Source organism: Lissotriton helveticus, chromosome 9 (genome assembly GCF_964261635.1).
Source record: "Lissotriton helveticus chromosome 9, aLisHel1.1, whole genome shotgun sequence".
In the NCBI taxonomy this organism is placed as follows: Eukaryota; Metazoa; Chordata; class Amphibia; order Caudata; family Salamandridae; genus Lissotriton; species Lissotriton helveticus.
This window is the reverse complement of record NC_136070.1, coordinates 226,390,394-226,412,989: the sequence shown is the minus strand read 5'-3', so window position 1 is coordinate 226,412,989 and position 22,596 is coordinate 226,390,394. Positions and strand designations below refer to the sequence as shown.

Genomic DNA, 22,596 nt, shown 5'->3' with positions numbered 1-22,596 from the left:
GGCAAGAGGCAGCAGTAGGTGATGTGACTCTAAAAGTTCAGCATCGCAAACAGGTACAAAATGATATATTCTTTGAATATAAAAAAAATTCCAAGGAACCAGAAAATGAGAAACATGTTTGTAAATTAGATCAAAACATTGCCCCCACCATTGCATAGCTTACAGAGTCACTCCTGTTATTTATTTAGTTAGTTGACTGCAAGCTCCAGCTGTGACATGAGGTCAACAACACTGTACGTTGGCTAACCGCTTCAATAACGAATAGTTTCTTACCTGTCGGTGTAGTTTTGCAGCTTGAAGATCATTCTGGATTCACTATGCTGTGCATATTCCGCAATCTGGTGGTTGGGTCCGGAATCGTAGGCTTTTTTCTCTTTTTTTTTTTTTTTGTCGTAGCCCAGGTGGGCGTCGACGTCCCACCATTTGGTGTCCTTTCGGTGACGTCGGCGTGCTTCCGGTGGAAGCTACCACCCTTGGGCGCCATCTTCGGATTCTTTTTTTCTGTCTCTTTTCCTTGTTTGTCTTTGTAGTGAATCCATGGCTCTGTACGTTAATCGTTTTTTCAACGTTAGTGTTTCCACGTATTTTGTAATTGTTCCAACTTGCTTTCTTTTCCATGTTTTTCCACCCTCTTTTCCAGCCTCATCTTTCTGGCGGAGGCGGGTGGGTTCGCTAGTGAATCCAGAAAGATCTTCAAGCTGCAAAACTACACCGACAGGTAAGAAACTATTCGTTTTGCAGCGTGAATCTTTCTGGATTCACTATGCTGTGCATAGATTTTGTAGCGGTTTTCGTTACTTTTGTGGCGGTTGGGTGGAAGATGAGCGTTGGTTGCTAAAAATATGTTGAAGCACTTTTTGTCCCACTTGTGCTTCCTTGTTCATCTGTACATCCACGCAGTAGTGCTTCGTGAAAGTGTGTACTGAAGCCCATGTTGCCGCCAGGCATATATCCTGAATCGGTGTGTTGGCCAGGAAGGCAATTGTTGCTCCTTTCTTCCTGGTGGAGTGGGCTCGTGCCCCTCCTGTTAGCTCCTGGCCAGCTTGCTTGTGGCAGAACTGAATTGTCTGTGCGATCCATCGGGCTATGGTGTTTTTCGTAACTGGTTTGCCCATGTAACTGTTAGCGAAGGACACGAAGAACTGTTTCGTCTTCCTGTGGTCCTTCGTTCTTTCAATGTAGTGCATCACAGCCCTTCTTGCGTCTAGGGTGTGGAGCGACCTCTCAGCGCTTGTAGTGGGGTTTTGGAAGAAGCTAGGGATCTGAATACTCTGATTCATGTGGAACCTTGACACCACCTTTGGCATGAAGTGTGGGTCAGTTCTCATCACGACCCTGTCACTGTGTATCTGGATGTAGGGTTCCTGCAGTGTGAGGGCCTGCAGTTCGCTCACCCTTCGTAGTGAGGTGATCGCCACCAGGAAGGCCGTCTTCATTGTCAACATTTGCAGTGATGCTTTGTGGATGGGTTCGAAGGGTGCTTTCATGAGCTCCGTCAGTACCACGTTTAAGTTCCAGGCCGGTGGCGGCATTCACTTTGGCGGCGCTATTCTTTTAGCCCCTTCCAGGAATCTTTTCACGACTTGAGATGTGAAGAAGCTTCTCCCTGTTTCTCCTCTTGTGTATGCCACAATCGCTGCTAGGTGCACTCTCAGCGAGGATGAGCTTAGCTTTGCCTTGATTAGGTGTGTGAGGTACCTTAGCACCGTGGACTCCTTGGTTAGTCTCCTTTGGAGTTGTTTCTTGCAACACCATTGAGTGAATCTTTTCCACTTTTCCCCATAGCACTTGCGTGTGCTGGGCCTTCTTGCCTCTCGCAGCACCCGCAGGGTGCTCTCTGGTAGTTTCAGGTGTGCAAATTCTAAGTCCTCAGGAGCCAGGCTGAGAGGTTGAGGCTCTCTGGCTCTGGGTGTAGGATTCCTCCGTTTTCCATGGAGAGTAGGTCTCTTCTTTTTGAGAACTTGTGGGGAGGCCCCTGCGCCATCTCCATTATCTGAGAATACCACGTCTGTCTGGCCCATTGTGGTGCCACAAGGATGAGCGTCATGTTGCTCTTCATGCATTTGTTGAGCACCCTGGGGATCAGTGGTATCGGGGGAAAAGCGTAGGCAAATGTTTTTGACCAGCTTATCCATAGGGCATTCCCCTGAGACCGTGCCTCTGGTTGCCTGGATGCAAAGTATTGGCATTTTGCATTCCGGTGTGTTGCAAATAGGTCTATTGTTGGGGTGCCCCACTTCCTGAATAGACTCTCTGTTTCCTGACTGTTGAGTTCCCACTCGTGGGATGCTGAAGTCTGCCTGCTGAGCCAATCCGCTTCCACATTGTCCTTCCCTGGCAGGTGTATGGCTAGCAGGTCTATTTTTAGTGGTATGGCCCATTTCCAGATCTCTTGTGCCAAGTTTGACAGCGGGAACGATTGAGTTCCCCCCTGTTTGTTTATGTAAAACATCGTTGTGGTGTTGTCTGTTTGTATTAGCACCTTCCGGTTGTGTAGGTGTTTCTGAAAGGCCTTGAGGGCTAGCAACACAGTTTTCAGTTCCAGGTAGTTGATGTGCCTGACTGCATCTGTAGGGCTCCACAGACCCCTCACTCTGAGCCTGTTCATGTGTGCGCCCCACCCCTTCTGGGATGCGTCTATGGTGATGGTCACTGTTGGGTCCGGTGGTGTTAGAGGTTTCCCTTCTGTTATTCTCTCCTTGGTCCACCACCTTATCTCTTCCTGCACCCTGTGCGTTACAACCACTAGATCCTCCCAACTTCCTGTAGCTTGTGACCATTGTTGTTGCAGCCACTCTTGGAGTGGTCTCATTTGTAGTCGTGCATTGGGGACCAGATGGATGCATGATGCCATCATCCCCAAGATCTTGCTCACAGTCCTCACTGTCAGAGATCGCCCCTTCTGGTAGTGACGTTTCTCCCTCAGTAGGCTGAGCGTTCTCTTTTCGCTCGGTAAGACTCTGCATTGTATGGTGTCGATCTGGGCTCCCAGGAAGATCTTCACCTGCTCTGGTTCCATCGAGCTTTTGCCCCAGTGTATGGAGAAACCCAGGTTTGCTAGCGTTCCTGTCACCTGTTCTGCATGCTCCTTGCATGTCCTGTAGCAGTTTGCCTTCACCAGCCAGTCGTCGAGGTAGGGGTACACGTATATCCCCTTTCTCCTTAGGTGTGCGGCCACTGCCGCAAGGCATTTCGTGAACACCCTCGGTGCGGACTTTAGGCCGAAAGCTAGGGTCGTGAATTGGTAGTGATCCTTGTTTACCGTGAACCTTAGCATGTGCTTGTGCTGCTTGTTCATGGGGATGTGCAGGTATGCATCTTTGAGGTCTATGGTAGACAAGAAGTCCCCTGCTTTTATCTGAGGAATGACCTCTTGTAGGGACGTCATTTTGAATTTTTGAGTTTTGACGTATTTGTTCAGGAACCGTAGATCCAGGATGGGTCTTAGGCTTTCGTCCACTTTTGGCACTAGGAAGTAGTTTGAGTACACTCCCATGTTCCGTTCTTTGAAGGGGACCCGTTCTATGGCCGCTTTGAGGAGGAGTTCTTGGGCTTCCTCTTGCAGTAGTTGCAGCTCTCTTCCTGAGTGCTGTCTTTTCTTTGGTTTTCTGTTTGGTGGCCTTTTTTCCAACTCTATGCAGTACCCGAACTGCATAATATTGAGTATCCACTTGTCTGTTGTTATTTTTCTCCAGTCCTGGAGAAAAAATCTCAATCTTCCTCCTACCGGAGTTGCATGTTCCTTTGTGTCTTGTCCGTGTAGCCCTCTCCTCTTTGTTTCCCCGTGCTCCTCCCCCGGAGGGTGTGGGTGGTAGAGCACCTTCTCTCGTGTGAAGTCACTTAGAGGGGGGCTGTTCGCCGCCTCTTCTTCTCTGGCCCCGTCCATTTCCTCTCGATCGAAAGGACTGGCCCCTGCCTTGGTAGTTCCAGTTTTGCCTCTGCTGGCCCTGGTGGCCCTGGCTGTCACTCTGTTGCCCCTGGTGGAAACTCTGGTGAGAATCTCCTCGCTGGCTTCCACCTCTGCCGTTTGGCCTCCGCGACGGAGTGCCCCTTCTCATCCCTCTGAACTGCAGGGCTCCCATGGACCTTGCCGTCTCGTTGTCCTTCTTCAGTTGGGTGAGCTTATCATCAACTGGGGCCCCGAACAATGTTTCACCGCTGAAGGGTGTGTTCAGGATGTTGTTCTGGACTTCAGCCTTGAATCATGAGATCCTGAGCCATGCTTGCCTTCTTTCAATGATGCCTATAGCCATCAGTCTGCTGGATGTTTCTGCCCCGTCCAAGGCTGTCTTCAGGCATGAGTTGGCGATGCTCTTCCCTTCCTCTACCAGGTGTGCTCCTCTGTCACGGTATTGTTCCGGGAGGTATTTGAGCAACTGTCCCATCTCCTCCCAGTGCTGGTATTGATGCCTATTCAGGAGGGCGTTGGAATTCGCCATCCGCCAGTGCGTTGCAGCGTTCCTCTCAATTTTTCTGCCCGTTAGGTCCATCCTCCTGCTTTCTTTATCAGGTGGGGGTCCGGACGTTGTTGGGACGTTTGCCCTTTTCCTGGCCGTTGCAGCGATGATAGAATCTGCTGTGACGAAACCCTTGATGTAAGCTGGGTCTTCGGAGGAGAATTTGTACTTCTTCTCAGTCCTCGGCGTTACAGATCTGCATGTTGCCGGGTCCTTGAAGGCCTCCTTTCCCTGGGCCGTGATACTCTTGAGCATGGGCAGGAACTGGCTCCTTGTCTGTATGGGGAGCAGTGTCTCGAGCAGGAAGTCTGCTTTTGGCTTCTCCTCTTCCAGCTTAATTCCATAAGCTGTTGCCGCCTTTCTTACCACCTCATTGTATGCCCCAATGTCATCCGGTGGCGAAGGCCTCGAGGGGTATGTTTCTACCGCCTCCTCTGGGTTTTCGGCCTCGATGTCCTGCCATTCCTGGTCTTGGGCCGTCGAGGAACCTGAACCGTAGCTTGACTGCTGTTCCCCGTAATCCCCCTCTGTGTAGTAGAGGTCCTCCTCCTCTTCGTGCTCCGAAGGTTCCGGAGTTTTCGGCGGTTCTTCGATGTCGAACTCTTCGATCTCCTGCACCTCAGCGGCGGTCGTTGCCGGCTTCGGGGGGGATCTTGTAACTTTTCATTTTTTCTTCGAAGTCCTTCTTTCTCTGAAGGATGTTCTCCATTTCGGCCTCGAGCCTTCTCTTTTTTCTCTGCATTTCTGCGGCCTGTTCGTCGTCGAGTGTTTCGGCCGCCCTTTTCGGCGCCGTCGTCGACGTCGAAGCTTTCTTCGGCTCTTTTTCTTTCGACGTCGAAGTCGAAGGCCCTTTTTCGGGGGCTTGCTTCGATGACCTTTGCTTTTCGCTGGTCTTCTGCCTCCGGGAGTCCTTCTCGGAGGATCCGCTGGGCTCTTTTTCGGAGGATGCAGCTTCGGTCGTCGATTTGCTCGGCGCCGGTGCTCCTTTCGAGGCTCTGTGCTCTGACCTTCGAGGGTCTGCCTCAGGTTTTCGAGGCCCTGTGGGAGTTTTCGGGGTCGTAGACTCTCCTACCTTCTCAGGCGTACTCTTATCGGTCTCAGCGACCGTGAAGTCATCTGGTCCTTCGGCGATGTTGTCCTCATCGTCGGTGGAGAGGCCAAGTTCATAGAGCGTCGGGGCTTGGCCCTTGCCCTGCATCGTGTGGTGAGCCGTCCTCTGTCCTTCTCGAATTCGGAGTGTCTTCGGCTTGAAGACGGAGCAGGTGTTGCAGTCTCTGCTTTCATGGTCAATTGGCAGGCAGAGGTTGCAGACTGGGTGCTGGTCCTTCTGTGCGAACTTGTGGTGGCAGTTCTTGCAGAATTTAAATGGCGTCTTGTACATCCCTGCGCTCAGGGGCCCCCTGTGTGCGCATTCCTTCGAGGAGGTCGAAGATTTCGAAGTTCTCTCCTTTCTTCGTCGTCTCCTCACTAAAGGTCCTCTTCTGTCGATGTTCTTAGGTCTTCACCTGTGAATTTTTGCTGTATTTTCTTCTTTCCTCCTCCAAAACTTCTGGAGCTTCACGCGACGATCCAGACCCAACGGCGGAAAAAAGAATCTGAAGATGGCGCCCAAGGGTGGTAGCTTCCGCCGGAAGCACGCCGACGTCACCGAAAGGACACCAAATGGTGGGACGTCGACGCCCACCTGGGCTACGACAAAAAAAAAAAAAAGAGAGAAAAAAGACTACGATTCCGGACCCAACCACCAGATTGCGGAATATGCACAGCATAGTGAATCCAGAAAGATTCACGCTGCAAAACATTAATTACCATTATACCCTTCAGCACATTAATGCTTTTTTTACTTTTGGAAATAGAGGTTAGAGTTATTTTCTTTCTTCACAGTGTGCCATCTTTACAAGAGTGAAACATGCATGTCTGCATCTCTATGCGGAATTCATTTATGCCATTTTTGTTACATTGAATTAGGGTTCTACTATCCACTAGCAGTCTGTACAGATGCAAGTGAAAGGAGCATTGTGTACAAAGAACAAAAAGTGATATGTGCTAATAGTGATTTTTTTTACCTACCAAAACAAAACAAAAAAAGACACTAAAAATAACAAGCACTAGCAAAACCAATAGGCCTACTGTTGGCTTCCTGTCTTGTCAATGGTTGTTTTCTTTTGTGCTGAGTTTAGAAAAATGTTAAAGTTGAAGGATCTGCTGAGCCCTCGACAATACTAAAAAAAGGGCTATAAAAAAAGATATTTTTGGCCTCAAAAAGCACACATTGCCATAGTGGACTCTGGTTTTGAAGAGAACTACTTAGTGTTACGATGAGGTCCTTATGAAAGAGCAGAACACTATAACAAACAGTAAGTCAACCAATAGCTGAAGTGGGCTGATGCACTGCCACTGCCCCATGCTGTATGCTGTGTTGGGTATATGACAAATTTGAATGACACACAAACAGACCAATTAATGGAGAGGGATACCTTAAAGCCTATATCGGTATGTACATAATACATTTAAAAAATATCAAAGGTCTTAGTTAACGCCAAAACAACTAGTCTACCCAGTCACATTTAACAGTAAAAGCTATGCGGTCAAGAAAATAATGACAGAAATTCTAAATAGCCTTGCAAGCCAATGCCAATGTAAGTCTTCTTTGCTGGCAACTAAAAGAAGTCTAGACCTGATGAACCTGGAGACGCTGTTGGCTAAACTGACAGCATAAAAATACTGCAAACTTACCTTTCTGCTGTTTGAGAGAAACATATTGTGAGCTGATGCTTTTTGCTTGTAGGCCTGAATTTAAAAATAAAAAGGGAAAAGACATTGAAAACACATTAAGAAAAAAATGCCACTTGTTTACTTTTCATTCGGTTTGTAATAGCACAGATCACTGCGGTCAGCAATGACCCATCTTAGCCATGGGCAATGTTACCTGTGCCAATGCTAAGCATTGGCGTAGCCAATAGGTCTCACTTTTGAAACCTTATAAGTGTTTAGCCAGAGCTATTGGATTTGCCAATGTCTTTAAGCGATGTTGTAAAGTAGCGAGGCTACTGTGCAGCAGGTTGAAAAGTTATGATAAAGTGTTATAAGCACTTTTGTACCTTACATATAACCAAGAAGACATTATGTACAGCTGAACAACCCTAATAATAAAATAACTCAACATAAAAAATATAAACATAAAAAATGTTTTCCTAGTTTTTTTGTCCGTGCAATGCTGGCAACTTCTTCCTGTCTGTTCTAATGCTCGTTTGTTATAGCTTCTTTTTTGTTATTGGGGAGGGGGCAAAAACAACGGGAGGGTGGAGGTTGGGAAATAGTGCCTGAATTACAACACGAGCAGTAGACGGACACTAGGGGAGAATTAACAGATGCCAAATTCCGAGGGCAGACTGAGGTGGTGGCGTGCTATTGCAGGGGTGATGCGCAGTTGATGCTGAATGATGCGCAGGTGATGCTGAATGATACTTAGGTGGTACGTTGGTGATGCTGAGGGAGCACTTGTGCACGCAGAGGAGGCCCTAAGAAGAGGAGGAGAGCATTCATTTGAGGGCCAGAAATGTTGAAAAGGCACGGGAAGAAATTGTGCTATAAGATCTGAAGTGAACTTATATGGGAGTGGCATGAGAGAGCAATAAAGAGGTATGAGCAAGAGTACGAAAGAGAGAGAGATGAGTCGGAGGTATAGGGGGAGGCGAGAGTTGGACTTTTACAAGTACGAGGTGGTAGAGGAAGGTAGCATGTGTGAGTAGGCAGTATAGAGAGGAGACAGGGAGTGTGAGGGAGGGATGAGAGGGGCTAGTTGAGTTGTGAGATGAGAGGGGGTAGTGTCAGTAAGAGTGAGATTTGAAAGGGGCAGTGGGCGAAAGCAGCGATGAGGTTCTACATATCCTATCTGTAAACATCTCTTCAGACAAACAAAATCCCTCACACTGAAAGGGAGAATGGCGTGATTATGGGAAACAATGTACATAGCTTTGAAAACAATTGCTGAATATTTCAAACCCACTAACTTGAAAACAGTCATAGCCGAAATATTGCCTTCCTTTCATGCTTCTGAAAGCAGACCTCTGCCAAAGTGATAATCTGTGTCACTGACTGCAGAAAGCGGAGAAGAGAAAAGCCTCAATCCACAGATGTGACTGCAGTGTGTGCGCGAATCACAAAACAACACTCACTGCTTACTATCGCCCAAAATCTCGAGTGGTGGCGAAGAGCATAGCATTGTTCATGGATACAGCAGTGGAGGGGTAAAGGCGGCTGCGATAGCTGCAGCTCCAGACCTCCCCTGATTTGCAGAACCCTTCATACTATTGAAATTTGCTGCTCTCTGGGCCAAGCCTAAATTTCATCTCTTGCGCAAGATCGTCACTACTTCAGATCCGACCCTGCTTGGCACTGCCCAAACTATGACCACCGCCGAATTTCCGACCACCTACTGAAGTGCCTAGAAGTGGTGCGTGGAAAGCTCTAGTAAAAACAAATGCAACTAAAATACTTCTGATTAAATGTTATATAAAGTGAAGAGATAGGATGCAATTTATAAAACAGAAATGTAAAATACTCTGAAAACATGGACGCACTAGAGGAATTGCATGAGCAACAGCCTCATTACCTTCACCCACTTAATATTTGTTTACATGTAACATGCAAACATGGCAGTTCTGTCACAACCAAATGAAAACTAAGTGCTGGACTAATCACCATCCTCCTATGTAAAACCGTTAAGATGGTATAAAAATGTTGACTACCTAGCAACTAATGACAACCTAAAAGAATAGCAACACAGAAGGTTGACATTGCCAGAGGTGAAAACATTCACCATACTTGTAGGATACACAAAAAATCTGTGTCATTCCTTTCGCTAACGTTGAAAATAAGCACCCAACAAATATAAACACTGTAAACAAGAAACTCTAAGAACACTTCTAAGTTTAACAATGCCAATAAAGAACTATAGTGTTGTATTGGGAGCAGAATGCAACTGCGAACTGACTGTCCTATAGCGATAGGTGAGGAGGGGAGCAGTGGGTCATACTCATCACCCTCATTATTGCCTTGTGCAGCGACAAGCGCCTGGAGCTGGAGATCATTTGGCAGCCAGAGTCCAGCACGCCCAGTCCTCTTCAACAACACAGCAGCTCAGTACTGGACCTGGGCCCCGGGAGCAGAGCAGGGTGCTCGGGAGGGCGGGGCAGAGGGCGCTGTAGGTGGTGCAATGCTTGTGACACAGTTACAGGCCAGGTGGCTCTTGGCTGACAGCAGCTGAACTGATGCAGCTGCTGGATAGAGACCAGTGGATCAGGTCTCCACTGATAACGACACAGCTAATACGGACCACCAAGATCTTACAGCAAAGTCAGAAAGGGAAGAGTCAGGAAAGATACCCATTCCACCTATTTATGGAAGTGTTTACACGTCTCAATGGAGAGCAATCCACCATGAGAATAATCCTAGAACAAGCCAACTACTACCAAAGTAAACTGAAAACAAGCCCAAGTTGTCAAAGAAGAGTGAGGGACGGGGACGGAAGCAACAGGCACAAAGGGGAGTGAGAGGAGCTGGAATGCCTCAGGCGCTCCACGGCAAGACAAGAGAAGCGTGTCACTGCCGAGCAGCCGGCAAGCCACAAAAAATGTTTCTTGTAGACAAGATCTTCGCAAAGCGATTGTGACTGTAAAAATAAAGACGGAAGCTGGCAATGGTTGAACTCAGTTCCAGGGTCTAAAAAAGCCCGTAAATACAAGATAAGAGAAGCGTGTTGTTGTTGAGCAGCTGGCAAGCAAAAAAATAAAAAATAAAAAGAGTGCTCATAGACCATCATAAATACCAGTGAGAATAAGGACACATGTAACAGGGGCAGTCCTGATGAGAGGCTAAAAAGTCAACAAGGTAAGACTAGCAAGTGTATTCACCAAACAAAAGCTGGAATTTACAAAAGAAAGTAAGAGGACCCAATCAAAATGATGGGCGGTTCTTGAAGTCCATATTGTAATTACAGCACGTCTTGAAAAGAGCACGCATTCGCTGCCTAGGCGACACCTGAAAAGGGAGCTAGGATTGAAGCAAACTTCGTCTCCCACAACGTAGCCTTCCAACCCCAGCTATGAAACAGCATGCAGCACTTTTGCAGATGTGTTTCTATTGACGAGAATACACATGTAACTTTGCTCATCCAACATTTACACACTTTCTACAAATCCACATTTCAACTGGGGTAAATGTTTTGTGAATAGGACGATCAGTTCAAATAGCTGCAGATGGTCAATACTCAATTTTTATTGCCAGGGTGGTGCTTTATTACTACTACTACATTATACCATAATTGTATTCATTCATTTTTTAACTCTTCGGATTCAATGTTATATAAATAAATTAAAAATACCATAGCATCCCTAACATGTACTGTGATATGCCAACCACAAGGTCAAATTCTAGCAAGGTCAACTCAACCTTCCATCTTTTCGAGGTCAGTAAATTGACAACCATATTATTGGGACATTGTAACATCTATTATTTACGGCATTTAGAGAAGGGAAAACTGTGGAGTGCTCTATACGAAAAACATCATTTTTTTCAGCCAGCAGCATTGAAACTTACCTTTGGCAATTCTTTTTTTACAATGGTGAGCCACACCTTACGTCGACGTGCAGTCAACTGCTCAATAGTAAGGTGTTTTTTCTTTAACAATGGTGTGGGTGCATCATGAGAAAACTTGGCGAAGACTCTGAGATGGTGACGTCGGGGATATTCATCATCTGAAAAATCTTCTTCTCGACGTCGTTTCTTCTTCACTTTTCTTAACTTGGCTACAGAGAGAACAAATTATTACAATACCAGTCAATTTTACTTTCCCTTCAAGAGGCTAAGCAAAATAGTGCAATAACAATCATGCATGATGAGCTCTCAGAAATGTGTCAGATTGCTTGCGCAAAATTAAAAAAATACAATACCTCCCTTGAGCTTGATGGTGGATTAATCAGAAAAGGCTGTTCAAGGGGCATGTGCCTCCATGATAACAACAAACTGCTTCATGGGTCAGTAAATTGGAATGATCAAAAAAACATTATATTCCATTAAACTAACTGCGTTCAGTCCCCAGCCTTGGATCTTCCACCCCCTCGCTATCTTTAGATCAACAACAAGATTTACAGGGAAGGACTAGCACTATGGCACTGCTGACTTCTATTATGGGAGGGGAGGGTATGCTGACTTCTCATTTTTATTATGGGAGGGGAGGGTGTATATTATATATATATGCACATACACACACCTGCATCTACAGCACTACACAGTACAAATAAATGCTTATAGGTTTAGTAGCACTTTTCATTGGGAGCACATGTGGCTGTAGATACATATGCTTATTAAAGTAGTACCCTCTACAACCAGTGGCTAGCATGTGGGTAAGGCAGATGTTTGAAACAAGTTTCGTAACACCGTCTGTGCCACCATGACTAAGGCTAGGACCCACTTGTAGGATGCAATTTACTCCCAACAAAAGAGGAATTTGTGTATCCTTTCTGCGACAGGTGACATGTGTGGGAAGCTGGCTCTCTATATAGTGTACCAAAATTAGGTGTACTGTTCAAAGAGCCGAGAGATCCCCTACAAGTGCATAGGGGCTTGCTTTAACAATCCCAAGGTGCCCTATTTGTGGTGGTGTGGTCGAGCAGCCTTGGACATATCAGAGGGAAATGTTATCCACTGGTTGCACACACAGAATCAATAAATGAGACACGCACTCAATAAGGAAATCCAACACTAGTTTAGAAAAAAATAAAGATTTTATAATTTTGGGACACCAAATTCTACAAGATTAGGTAAGTACTTTTTTGAGTTAGCAATTTTCAGAAACACAGAAAATAAAGCTTTCAGATTTGAGGCATAAGCCTCGAACGCGGTAATGTTATCCTATGGGAGAAACTTAAACTGCAAAAGGTTAATTGCAATCGAGTTACAGGGCTGTTCTTCTGAACTTAAAGTAAGGATGGGTCAAGGTCCTTAGAACCACCAGCTGTTATGGTTTACCTGCCCTGGTGTGTCTGGATGCAGAGGTGCTTGTCACAAGGGTAGCCTTGAATGCTACCGCTGAAGTAAATGGGAAAAAGGTTGCAATTGGGGGACCAGTTGGGCAGAACCCAAAGGGGGGCTCAACTCTTGAAGGTCTTTGTAGCAAGGGTGCACTGTCGGCAGGCTCGAAGTTGGGCTGTGAAGCTTGTGTGCAGATGTGCTTTGTCCAGCGGGTTACCTGTGTTGGAGACAAAACAGGACAGCAGGTCAACTCTCGACGATGGACTCTCTGGTGCTCACATCCCACGTTGGTACGTTTGCTGTGGCGGTGTTGTTGTCCAGGCTGGACGCTGAACAAGCCTTCGTAGCTGCTAGGGCTCTGGTACCCCAGGTATTGGTGCATGGCGGCTCCTGGGGTTCTGGCATCTCCAACCTTGGTGGAGAGACGGATCTGATCTCCTGGAGCAGGGTGACCTGTTAGTGGGTGGCTGAAGCTTCAGTGAACCCGGTGGTCAGCAGAACGGTGTACCGGCTTGATGGGGTCGGTGCCTGCAGCAAAGTGACTCCTCCACTGCAAGGGAGATGCTAGCTGGTTGGTTGGAGTGCTAGCAGGCATCCTAGGCTTTTGCAGGATGCATAGCTGCAGGACGAGTCAGGTCTTTTCAATTATCAGAAGACAGAAGAAATCAGATCGGGTTTAACAATAAGTCCACAGTTCTTGCATTCTTTGGCTCTTCTTCGTCATCCTTCTTCTTTAGTCAAGCAAAGCTGAACTCATGGTGTCAGGGGGCCATCTAAATGCTAAGTTTAGGGGTGTTAAGAGCACCACCTATACGACCACTTCCTGGGGGGAGTGGACATAACTCCGTCCCAGAATTCCTAATTCCACCATGAACAAGATGGTGGAATCCTTTCTTTATGGAGTACATCAGGAAGCTCACCTCAAGAGTGTGACTAACCTGGTGGTACAACACACCTACTTGCATAGTTGTTTTCCCACCTGTCCTGGTGCCAAATGGACCTCAGAGCAGGGGGGGGGGGTGGCATCTCCCAGGTCTGGGGGAAACTGGGGTCACCTATCAAAGGTGGCAGGGGCTTTGAAGTCCCTGGCCTTGATATGCTAAATCACTAGCCATCCTCCTGGAGGAGGTGTGAATACCTTTCTCCAGAAAAGGCATTGTTTCTGGCCTCAGAGATCGTGGGTTCTCACCTACAGGGAGTCAGAAATATGTCTGTAGCGGCATGCTGGACGATACCAGTCAGCATCTATATAGTGCTTGGTTTTTCAGGGGATACCTCTAAGATGCCCTCTGGGTGCATGTCATAATATATCTTGTACTGGCAATAATACAGATTTATTGAGAAAAGGTTTCAGTAAAGCAATCATGTAGCTGGGGAACTCGTAATGACCAGTGCTCAGTATATTTACTTAAGATGGCTTCTCTGCTCACTTTTACCATCTAGTAATTGAATTAGACAGCACAGGGGTATGTCTGCTCATGCAGATACACCCTAAAATGTAATATAATACTCCCTGCCTTAGGGTTACAAGGTCAGGTATAGGAGTGACTTACATATATTACATGCAGTGACTTTGCAGTGGCACACAGAGAATGTGCCATGTTGTGTTCTCACACATTATTTGCACTGTGGCACCCAGTCTGCAATGACAGGCTGCATGCGATTTGTATGGAGGTCCCTAAATGTGACATAATACCCGCTGCAGCCCTTAGGGACCCTCTTTGAAACCCATTCCCTCGGTCCCAGGAGTCCTGAGTATATAACAATTGTGTTACTATTATACCATTTTACCTTACTTTCTGAAAAGAGCACTGGCACTGGGGCCTGATTAGCCGGGACCCTGTGAACATCAGTCAAAAAATATCAGTGTAGGAAGCTGGCTTTTTATGTAGTGTACCAAAAAGAGGTACACTATATAGAAAGTCCAGACGACCCTTACTGACCTACAGGGATTAAATTAATAATCCCAAATGTTTCCATTTTGTGGGAGTGTAGACAATCAGTTTAGGGATATAAGAGGGTAGTGTTAAGCATTTTGAACACACACAGTCAATAGATGAGACACAAACTCAAGCCCAGTTTAGAAAGAAAAAACAAGTATTTTCATATATATTTTAACACCAAGAATTTTGTAATTGGGTAAGTACTTTTCAGGATATCAATCAAAAGGTGCTAGAGGGCCAAGGTCCAAAGTACCACCAGCTGTTCGGGTTTACCTGCTCTGGAGCTTCCGGGTGCAGAAGTGCTGGACGAGTTGGTAGCCTTGCGCGCTACACAGTATGCCACCCAGAAAACAGGCTGTAGGGGGGCTTGGGGATAAGTCCACGAACTCCCAATGGTGGCCCCAGTTCATGAGGGTCCTTGGAGCGGAGGAGCTCATTAGGTTGTCGCACACCCGGGGCTGGGAGCTCGGACGCAGAGGATTTTGTTCAGCTGGGCCGGTGCGTCAAAGGCACTCATAGTTTTCAGTTAGACCGGCATAGATGGAGCAAAACAGGACAGCTGGACACTATCAGTGCTGGCTTCTGCAATGCGGACGTCCCTCGTCGGCTGGTCGCTCATTTTGGCGAGGGAGTCCAGAATCGACTCAAACAAACTTTGGCTGCCCGCAAGGGGTCTGGTACCCCGAGTACGGTTGTTCCTGGCGTCTTCACACTTAGTGGGGAGACAGATCTGACCTCCTGGAGCACGCCGACCTCCTCCTGGGCAGCTTCCACATTGGTATACCCGATAAGCAGCAGAACGGTGAACCAGACCTTGTGGTTGGTGCCTGCAGGCAAGTGGCGCCTCCACTTCAAGGGAGATGCTGATGGCTTGGCGAAGTGCTGGAGCCCTCCGAGGCTTTTGGAGGCTGTCCAGCTGCAGGATGAGTTGGGTTATCACGATTGTCAGGTCAGGAGCAGGAAGGCAGGATTTGGCGCCAAAGTTCACCAGCAGTACGCAGTTCTCACTGCTTCCTCTCTTCTTTCTTCAGTCAGACGGATCTAAATACCTGGTGTCAGGGGGCCACTTAAATATTGAGTTCATGGGGGTTGATGGGATTGAAGGGTAGGAGTCAATGGGCTACTTACCTTTGGGGCCACTACGCCCCCTATATGATCACTTCCTGTGGGGAGTGGGTATAACCCTGTCTCAGAGTTCCTAATTCCACTAAAATCACACAAAAGGAGGGTGAATTGCCTGGAATTGCACCAAGCCTCCTAGCATAGCTAATTTACCGCCTGTCCTGGTGCCAAATGGGCCTCAGGGCAGGGAGTGGCTTCTCCCAGGTCTGGGGGAAACCGGGGACGCATATCAAAGGCGGCAGGGGCTTTGAAGTACCTGGCCTTGGTTTGCAGATTCACTAGGCATCCTGCTGGAGGAGGTGTGAAAGCCTTCCTCCAGAGCAAGCATTGCTCCTGGCCGCAGAGAGCACAGGCTTTCACTGCAGGGAGTCAGAAACATGTCTGTGGTGACAGGCTGGACGATACCGGTCAGCCAGCACACTAAGAGGCTGGTAGGTTTTAAGGGGGCACCTCTAAGGTGCCCTCTGGGTGCCATGTATTTAATAAATCCACTACTGGAATCAGTATGGATTTATCAAGACAAGGTGTTTGATACCAAACACCGTGTATTTCAGTGAAGCCATCATGCAGCTGGGAAACTCGTAATGCCCAGTGCCCAATACATATACTTAAGATGGCTCCCCTGTTCACTCGTACTACCTAGAAATTAAACTAGACAGCACACAGGCATATCTGCTCATGCAGATATGTCGCCACATGTAATATAATGCACTTTGCTTTAGGGCTATAAGGCCTACTGTAGGGATGACTTACATATATTGCACACAGTGTCTGTGGGCATGGCACATAGGGTGTGTGCCATGTCATGTTTTCACATTTGTCTCCACCATTTCACGCTGCCTGCAATGGCAGTCTGCATGAGTTTGGTGGTGGGTCCTTTAGGGTAGCACAACACTTTCTGCAGCCCTACGGGCACTCTTTAGTCCCCATGCCCTAAGTCCGAGGGGTACCATTTACTAGGGACTTACAAAGTTGCTGAAGGTCTTGCCAATTGCGAAACAATTGAACAATTCCCTTGTTTTAGGGAAAGAGCATTGCCACTGGGGACATGGTTAGCAGGAACCCAGTGCACTTCAGGGAGAATTACAGCAAAGTGAACTTCAATCTCTAGAACAAAATAGAATATTGGATTAAATTCCCATTATCAATCGTAGGCCGCATTGCGATAGGCAAATTGGTGATCCTAACTGAATTTTTATACTACGTCACAAATATACCTGCTCCCCTCACCAGGGAGTTTTTTCGCACATTGTGCTCGCTCCTAGTATGGCTGGCATTGGTTAAAAAGCTACCAAGCATGCCCTAGGAGACGCTGACATTACTCTATAGCCAAGGTGGATTTGCAGCAACAGAATTTGCACTCTGTTAACTGTGCGCTATATATGCCTTATCTGTCGATGGAGACTGAACATGCGTGTTAATTCCGCTCTCAACACTATTTAGCAACCGACTCACTCATGTGCCACTAAAATCAATACCATATTCTGCACGACACGGGCATAGAACATTATCCATGTCTGCCTATCACACGTGAAGGCAAGATCCTAGCGCAACTGAAAAAAAGCACAAATAAAGTATTGGGGCAACCAGTATCAGGGTGGGGCCTTCCTTGCCAAAGCTTTCTTTGTCCAGATTGCACACCACACACATCTAGTTGCCTTCATTTGCTACTGCCTCAGGGACGCGGACCAAGACAATACACCTAGCTTCCCACTAGAACCCCTCCCCTTTAAACCACGGAAACCTCTGCTGACAGCTAGGTTGGCTAGGAAATTGGTGACAAACTGTTCTACTGCAGCACAGACCAAGGCCTCCATAATAGTTAAGAACTCCAAGGCAGTGTGGGAAAATACACTACAGACCCAGCTCACGGATAAGAAGGAAAATGCTACTTACCTGTGTGCATCTGTTCTTGGCATGTAGAGCTGCAGAGTTGCATACTGTGCATAGATCGCCACCTAGTGTTGGGCCCGGATGTTTGCACTTGTTTTTGTCCTGAAAAGTTCTTTGGAAGTCACGAGATAGGTGACTCCTCCTTTGGACCAAATTGCGCATGGGCATCGGCTCCATCCTCAGATTGTTTTTCGCCATTAGAGAAATGATGGAGCTTTGCAAGAAATTGAAGGATGTCCATGTAAGTTGTATCTAATTAGGATAATACTGGAACAGATAAAGGTAGCCGATGAGGCGGGTGGGCGTGTGCAACACTGCAGCTCTACATGCCAAGAACAGATGCACACTGGTAAGTAGCATTTTCCGTTCAAGGCATATGAGCTGCAGATTGCACACTGTGCATAGATTGTATAGCAGTGCCCACTCTTAGCGGCAACCTCCCGTATCTGTTGCAGTAGTTTGAAATAGTGTTTTGAGAACAACCTGGCCCAAAGTAGCTTGTTGTTTAGTTTTCACATCTACACAATAGCGTTTGGTGAATGTAAGCAGTGTAGACCATGTAGCTGCTTTGCAGATGTCATCTAAGGGACTGTTCCCTAAAAATGCCATTGAAGCCCCAATTTTCCTTGTAGAGTGGGCTTTAGGAGGAACAGATAACGTACGTTTAGCTTTGTGGTAGCAAATCTGTATGTCTTTGACAATCCATCTAGCTAACCCAGATTTTGATATAAGGTAACCCTTGTGTGGTGGTGAGAAAGACACAAAAAGTTGTTGTGTTCTCAAAGTGTAGTATAACAATGCTCTTTTGACATCTAGGGTATGAAGAGCTCTTTCTGCTACTGTCTGCGGCTGCGAGAAAAAAACGGGATGTGTTGTCTTCTTAGGTGTGCTGCCACTACTGCTAGGCACTTGGTGAATACTCTTGGTGCTGTTGTGACTCCGAAAGGGAGTACCTTGAATTGATAGTGCTGATCGTCTACCACAAACCGGAGATACTTCCTGTGAGCCTTGTGAATAGGAATGTGGAAGTATGCGTCCTTGAGGTCTAGAGTAGCAAGTAAGTCGTTTTGTAACAGAAGAGGAAGGATTTGTTGGAGTTTGACCATGTGAAAATGGTCTGACTGTATGTATATGTTTAGGGGTCTGAGGTCTAGAATATGCCTTAGAGAGCCGTCCTTCTTTGGGATAAGAAAGTATAGGGAGTAAACTCCCTTGTTTTGATGGTGCAGAAGAACTAGTTCTGTTGCACTTTTTTTGAGTAGAGATATTACTTCCTGCTTTAGCAGTAGTAGATGCTCTTGTAACATTGGAAGCTGTTTGGGTATGATTGGGGAGGTAGACGTTAGTTCTAGACAGTAACCTGATTGAATAATTTGTCGTACCCACCTGTCTGATGTGATGTTGGTCCAGGCAGGAAGGAATTGTTGTAGTCTTCCCCCCACTGGAGTGGAATGGTGAGGGGGAAGTGGAGGAAAGTCATTGGGTAGGGGTGGAGGCAGAGTGGGAGTTGTTAGTCTTGCCTCTGCCTTTGTTATTGTTACCCCTGTAACCCCCTCTTTGGTAGCCCCTAGTGAAGGTGGATTGGCTAGGGGTCTTGTAAGAAGTGGAGGGGTTATCGGAGGAGTAGCCTCTTGTGTTGCCTCTGTAAGATGAGCGGCGAAAGGAACGTCTGGGAGCTTGCGACTGCAAGGATCCCATAGATTTCGCTGTGTCTGTATCTTTTTTCATCTTCTCTAAAGATATATCGACATTAGGGCCAAACAGGTGTTTTTCATCAAATGGCTGGTTAAGGATGGAATTTTGGACTTCAGGTTTGAAACCTGAAATACGTAGCCAGGCATGCCTATGCAAAAGGACGCTGGTGTTAATTGCCCTTGAAGCAGTATCTGCGGCATCTAGGGCACAACGGATGGAGGTATTGGTGATAGTTTTACCCTATTGTATGAGTTCATTGGCCCTATTTTTATATTTATCAGGTAGATGCTGCATTATAGTTTCCAGCTCATCATAATGTGTGCAGCTCATATGCCTCGAACATCAGAATTCTGCTATAAGCAAGCAGCTCGATTAACTTCTAGCAGCAGATTCCGCATAACTCATTCAAATACTTACATGTGCTATAACACACTCCAAAGAGGCTACGCAAAATAAGATTACAAACACACTCTTAGTGCATGCAATGCGGGGAGCTGGAAGTGGACTTTCTGCATCTAGCATGGAACTGCCCATTTATACATCAGTACTGGAGGGAGGTGATAGACACGCTATCCACTATAGTTGATCAGGAACTGACACTAGACCTTAAACTCACATTGCTGGGGTGGGTAGCAACCATTATGAAGGAGTATTGGACCTGGGTGGCCCTGAGGATCCTGTTGGCTAAACAACAGCTCACAAAATGCTGGGGAAAGAGCAGAGCCTCCACAAAACGAAGCTGACTGTCTGATCTGGCCCATTGCAACAAGCGGCTAGAGATGTATACAGATCTGCTGCCTTGTGCTGCCAGACAGAGACGTATGAGGACCTATTTGCCATTATCTATTAGCAATAGCCACTGTCCCTCAGGGGTTCCCTACCAGGAACAGACTAACCTGCCCCCTACATGATTAAGCTCCCACTGCTGTCACTGAAACTCACATGGTATGCATTATAGTGCCTAGCATCAGTGACACACAAATGTTGTTGTAAATTCGTCAGTTAGCTCAATACACTAACTGGCGTATTGAGCAATATGTCTTATACCGCTACTGCCCTGTAACAATTTACATTGCTATTGTGTACTGCAAAACACTGCTAACTAATCTATGCTCTCTAACTACTGTTGATATGTGTGATTATCAGAAACTGTCAATAAAAAAGACATTTTGAAAAAACATAACCATGGTCCAAAGAACTCTTAAAAAACAAAACTACAATACGTGGGTGAACACTTGTTTACCAGGCCCACTTACACTAATCCGTGCCACAGCCATCAACTTCAGGTGACCCGGTAGCCAGGGGAGGAGTGGAGGAGACTTCTCAAGTTAAGAAGGTCTATGCAACTAAAGAGGTAGTCGCACCAGCAGTTGGAACCACTCCTTTCCCCTCCCCCCTTTCTAACCAGAGTGATGGGGGCACTTTCAAGGTAGCGCTGAGCTGGTGAGAGAGGCAGGCGTACTTCACTTGGCTACCCCTAACCATTTTAGGGTAAAAAGGCATGTGAATTCTAATTACAAGGAAAGCAGATGTAAGCATAAAAGAGACTTTATTGGACTATAGCAAGTCCGAGAGTCTGTGGATGGAGATATCAAAGACAGAACAGGGAAGGCACTCCCTGGGAAGAGAAGAGAGGTAGTCATAATGAAATCACTTGAAGATTCAACCAGAATGTGATGAAAAATAAAGTAGTAGTTGCTCACAATGTTGGATAAAATGTAAACAATCAGAACAGGCAGGAGAAACAAGATGGGCACCTTATTTGGCAGAGGGCTAAAAGGGGAGAGTGGCTGTCATTGAATATATTGAAAAGAAACTTGACAAAGAGGGGAAGGCTTTGATAGCTAAGGGGGTGTACTTAAAATAATGGGAATGGAAAACTCAGGAGTTTCAAAGTACAGTTGGAAGAGATCATAGTGAGTCATATGAATGACGATTTGAAGACTAAGGAGGATTGTCAAGGCAGAACAGCTGTGCGCTAACAGACCTAGATAACAGAGTGGACAGTATGGAGGATTTGAGATGCAAAACCCAGGTCAGAGTAGTGTGTTACCCCACGAGGTGACAAAGGTGCAGCTGCCAGCTGAAAAGATGCCGTTGTCGACGGGTTTATGAGAGGTCGACGACAAAGGAATCGTCGTCAATGGAATTGCCGTCGACGGGACCGTCGTCGAAGGGCTCGACGTCGACGGGACCGTCGTCGATGGAACTACCGTCGACGGGACAATCGTCGACGGGCTGGTCGTCGACGGAACAGCTGTCGACGGGCTCGTCGTCGACAGGGCAGCCGTTGACGGATTCGTCGTCGATGCTTTCTTCATCGACGAGACAGTCGTCGACGGTGGAGTCGATGACTTCGTCGACGGGCTCTTTTTAGACGACAAAGGCTTCGTTGACGAGGATGTCTTCGTCGACGAGCCGTCTACGAGAGTTCTTTTAGCCACAATACAAATCTTTGTAGACACAATAGGCGAGGTGACAGATGTAGTGGAAATCATAGCCGTAGAAGAGGAGGTGGAAGTAGAAATAGTAGTCACTGGTGAGGAGACAGCAGAGCTCTTACTCACGGTTTTCTTAAAGGAATCGTTGGTGGCTGAGGCTCCAGAGACAGAATGTGGAGATCTCTGTGAAGAGCCTGAAGTAGAGTGGGAGGTTTTCGCATGTTTTCTCACCTCACTTTTCTTATCCTCTTGAGACCTCGCCCTCTTGCTAGAGGTAGAGGCTCGTCATCATCATCCATGGAAGAGGATTTTAGCCACAAAAGGACTCTGGCCTCCCTATCCCTTAAGGTCTTAGAAGGGAAGGTGCGGCAGATCTTACAATTTTTTGCCTCATGTTTGGGATAAAGGCAATAAATACAGTCCTTGTGCTGGTCATCAACATGGACCCTCTTCTTCTCGCAGGTCCTGCAAGGTCTAAACAAGGCCTTCTTGTCAGACATCCTGAAACTCTGAAGAAAAAACTGAGTCAAGACTCAGGGAGACTCCCTTCCACACGACGTGCGGTGAAAATCTGAGGAGAACTGGCTCTGCAGAGAGGGTTCTAGAGGGTGCTGTAAACTGATTGGTTGGAGCAAAGACTTTGGTCTTTTTAACATAATGAGGTAGATAGGCTACTATAATTTAGGCCTCAGGCCTTTTTCTAGGGCCTACTACTACTACAAAGTGCATTTGGCACTGCCTTTTTATTTACCGTGGGACTCCCGCCTCGACGACGGGGAATGATTCAGGCATGTGAATCTATGAAAGATACCCCAATACTGGATAAAGTATGATTCCTGGGTGGTAAGTACTTGCAACTCGCTGACCCTGCGTAGTGAAGTCATTGCAGTTAGGAAGGTTGTTTTTAGAGTGGCAAATCTGAGTTTTGCTCTGTGGAGAGGTTCAAAGGGGTCTCTCATCAGTTGTGTTAGTACCACGTTTAAGTCCAACGTAGTTGGTGGAGCGCATCTT

General features: G+C 46.7%; 1 protein-coding gene across 1 annotated transcript in view; it reads right to left on the bottom strand.

Annotated features, from left to right (window-relative positions):
* INO80 (INO80 complex ATPase subunit) overlaps window positions 1-22,596 on the bottom strand; it is a 534,228-nt gene that overhangs the window by 339,365 nt on the left and 172,267 nt on the right. Inside the window, exons 7-8 of the mRNA XM_078659770.1 lie at window positions 11,058-11,266; window positions 7,194-7,247 (exon numbers count right to left, since the gene is read on the bottom strand). Coding sequence (XP_078515896.1) covers window positions 7,194-7,247; window positions 11,058-11,266 — 263 coding nt within the window. The remainder of the gene's footprint in view (window positions 1-7,193; window positions 7,248-11,057; window positions 11,267-22,596) is intronic.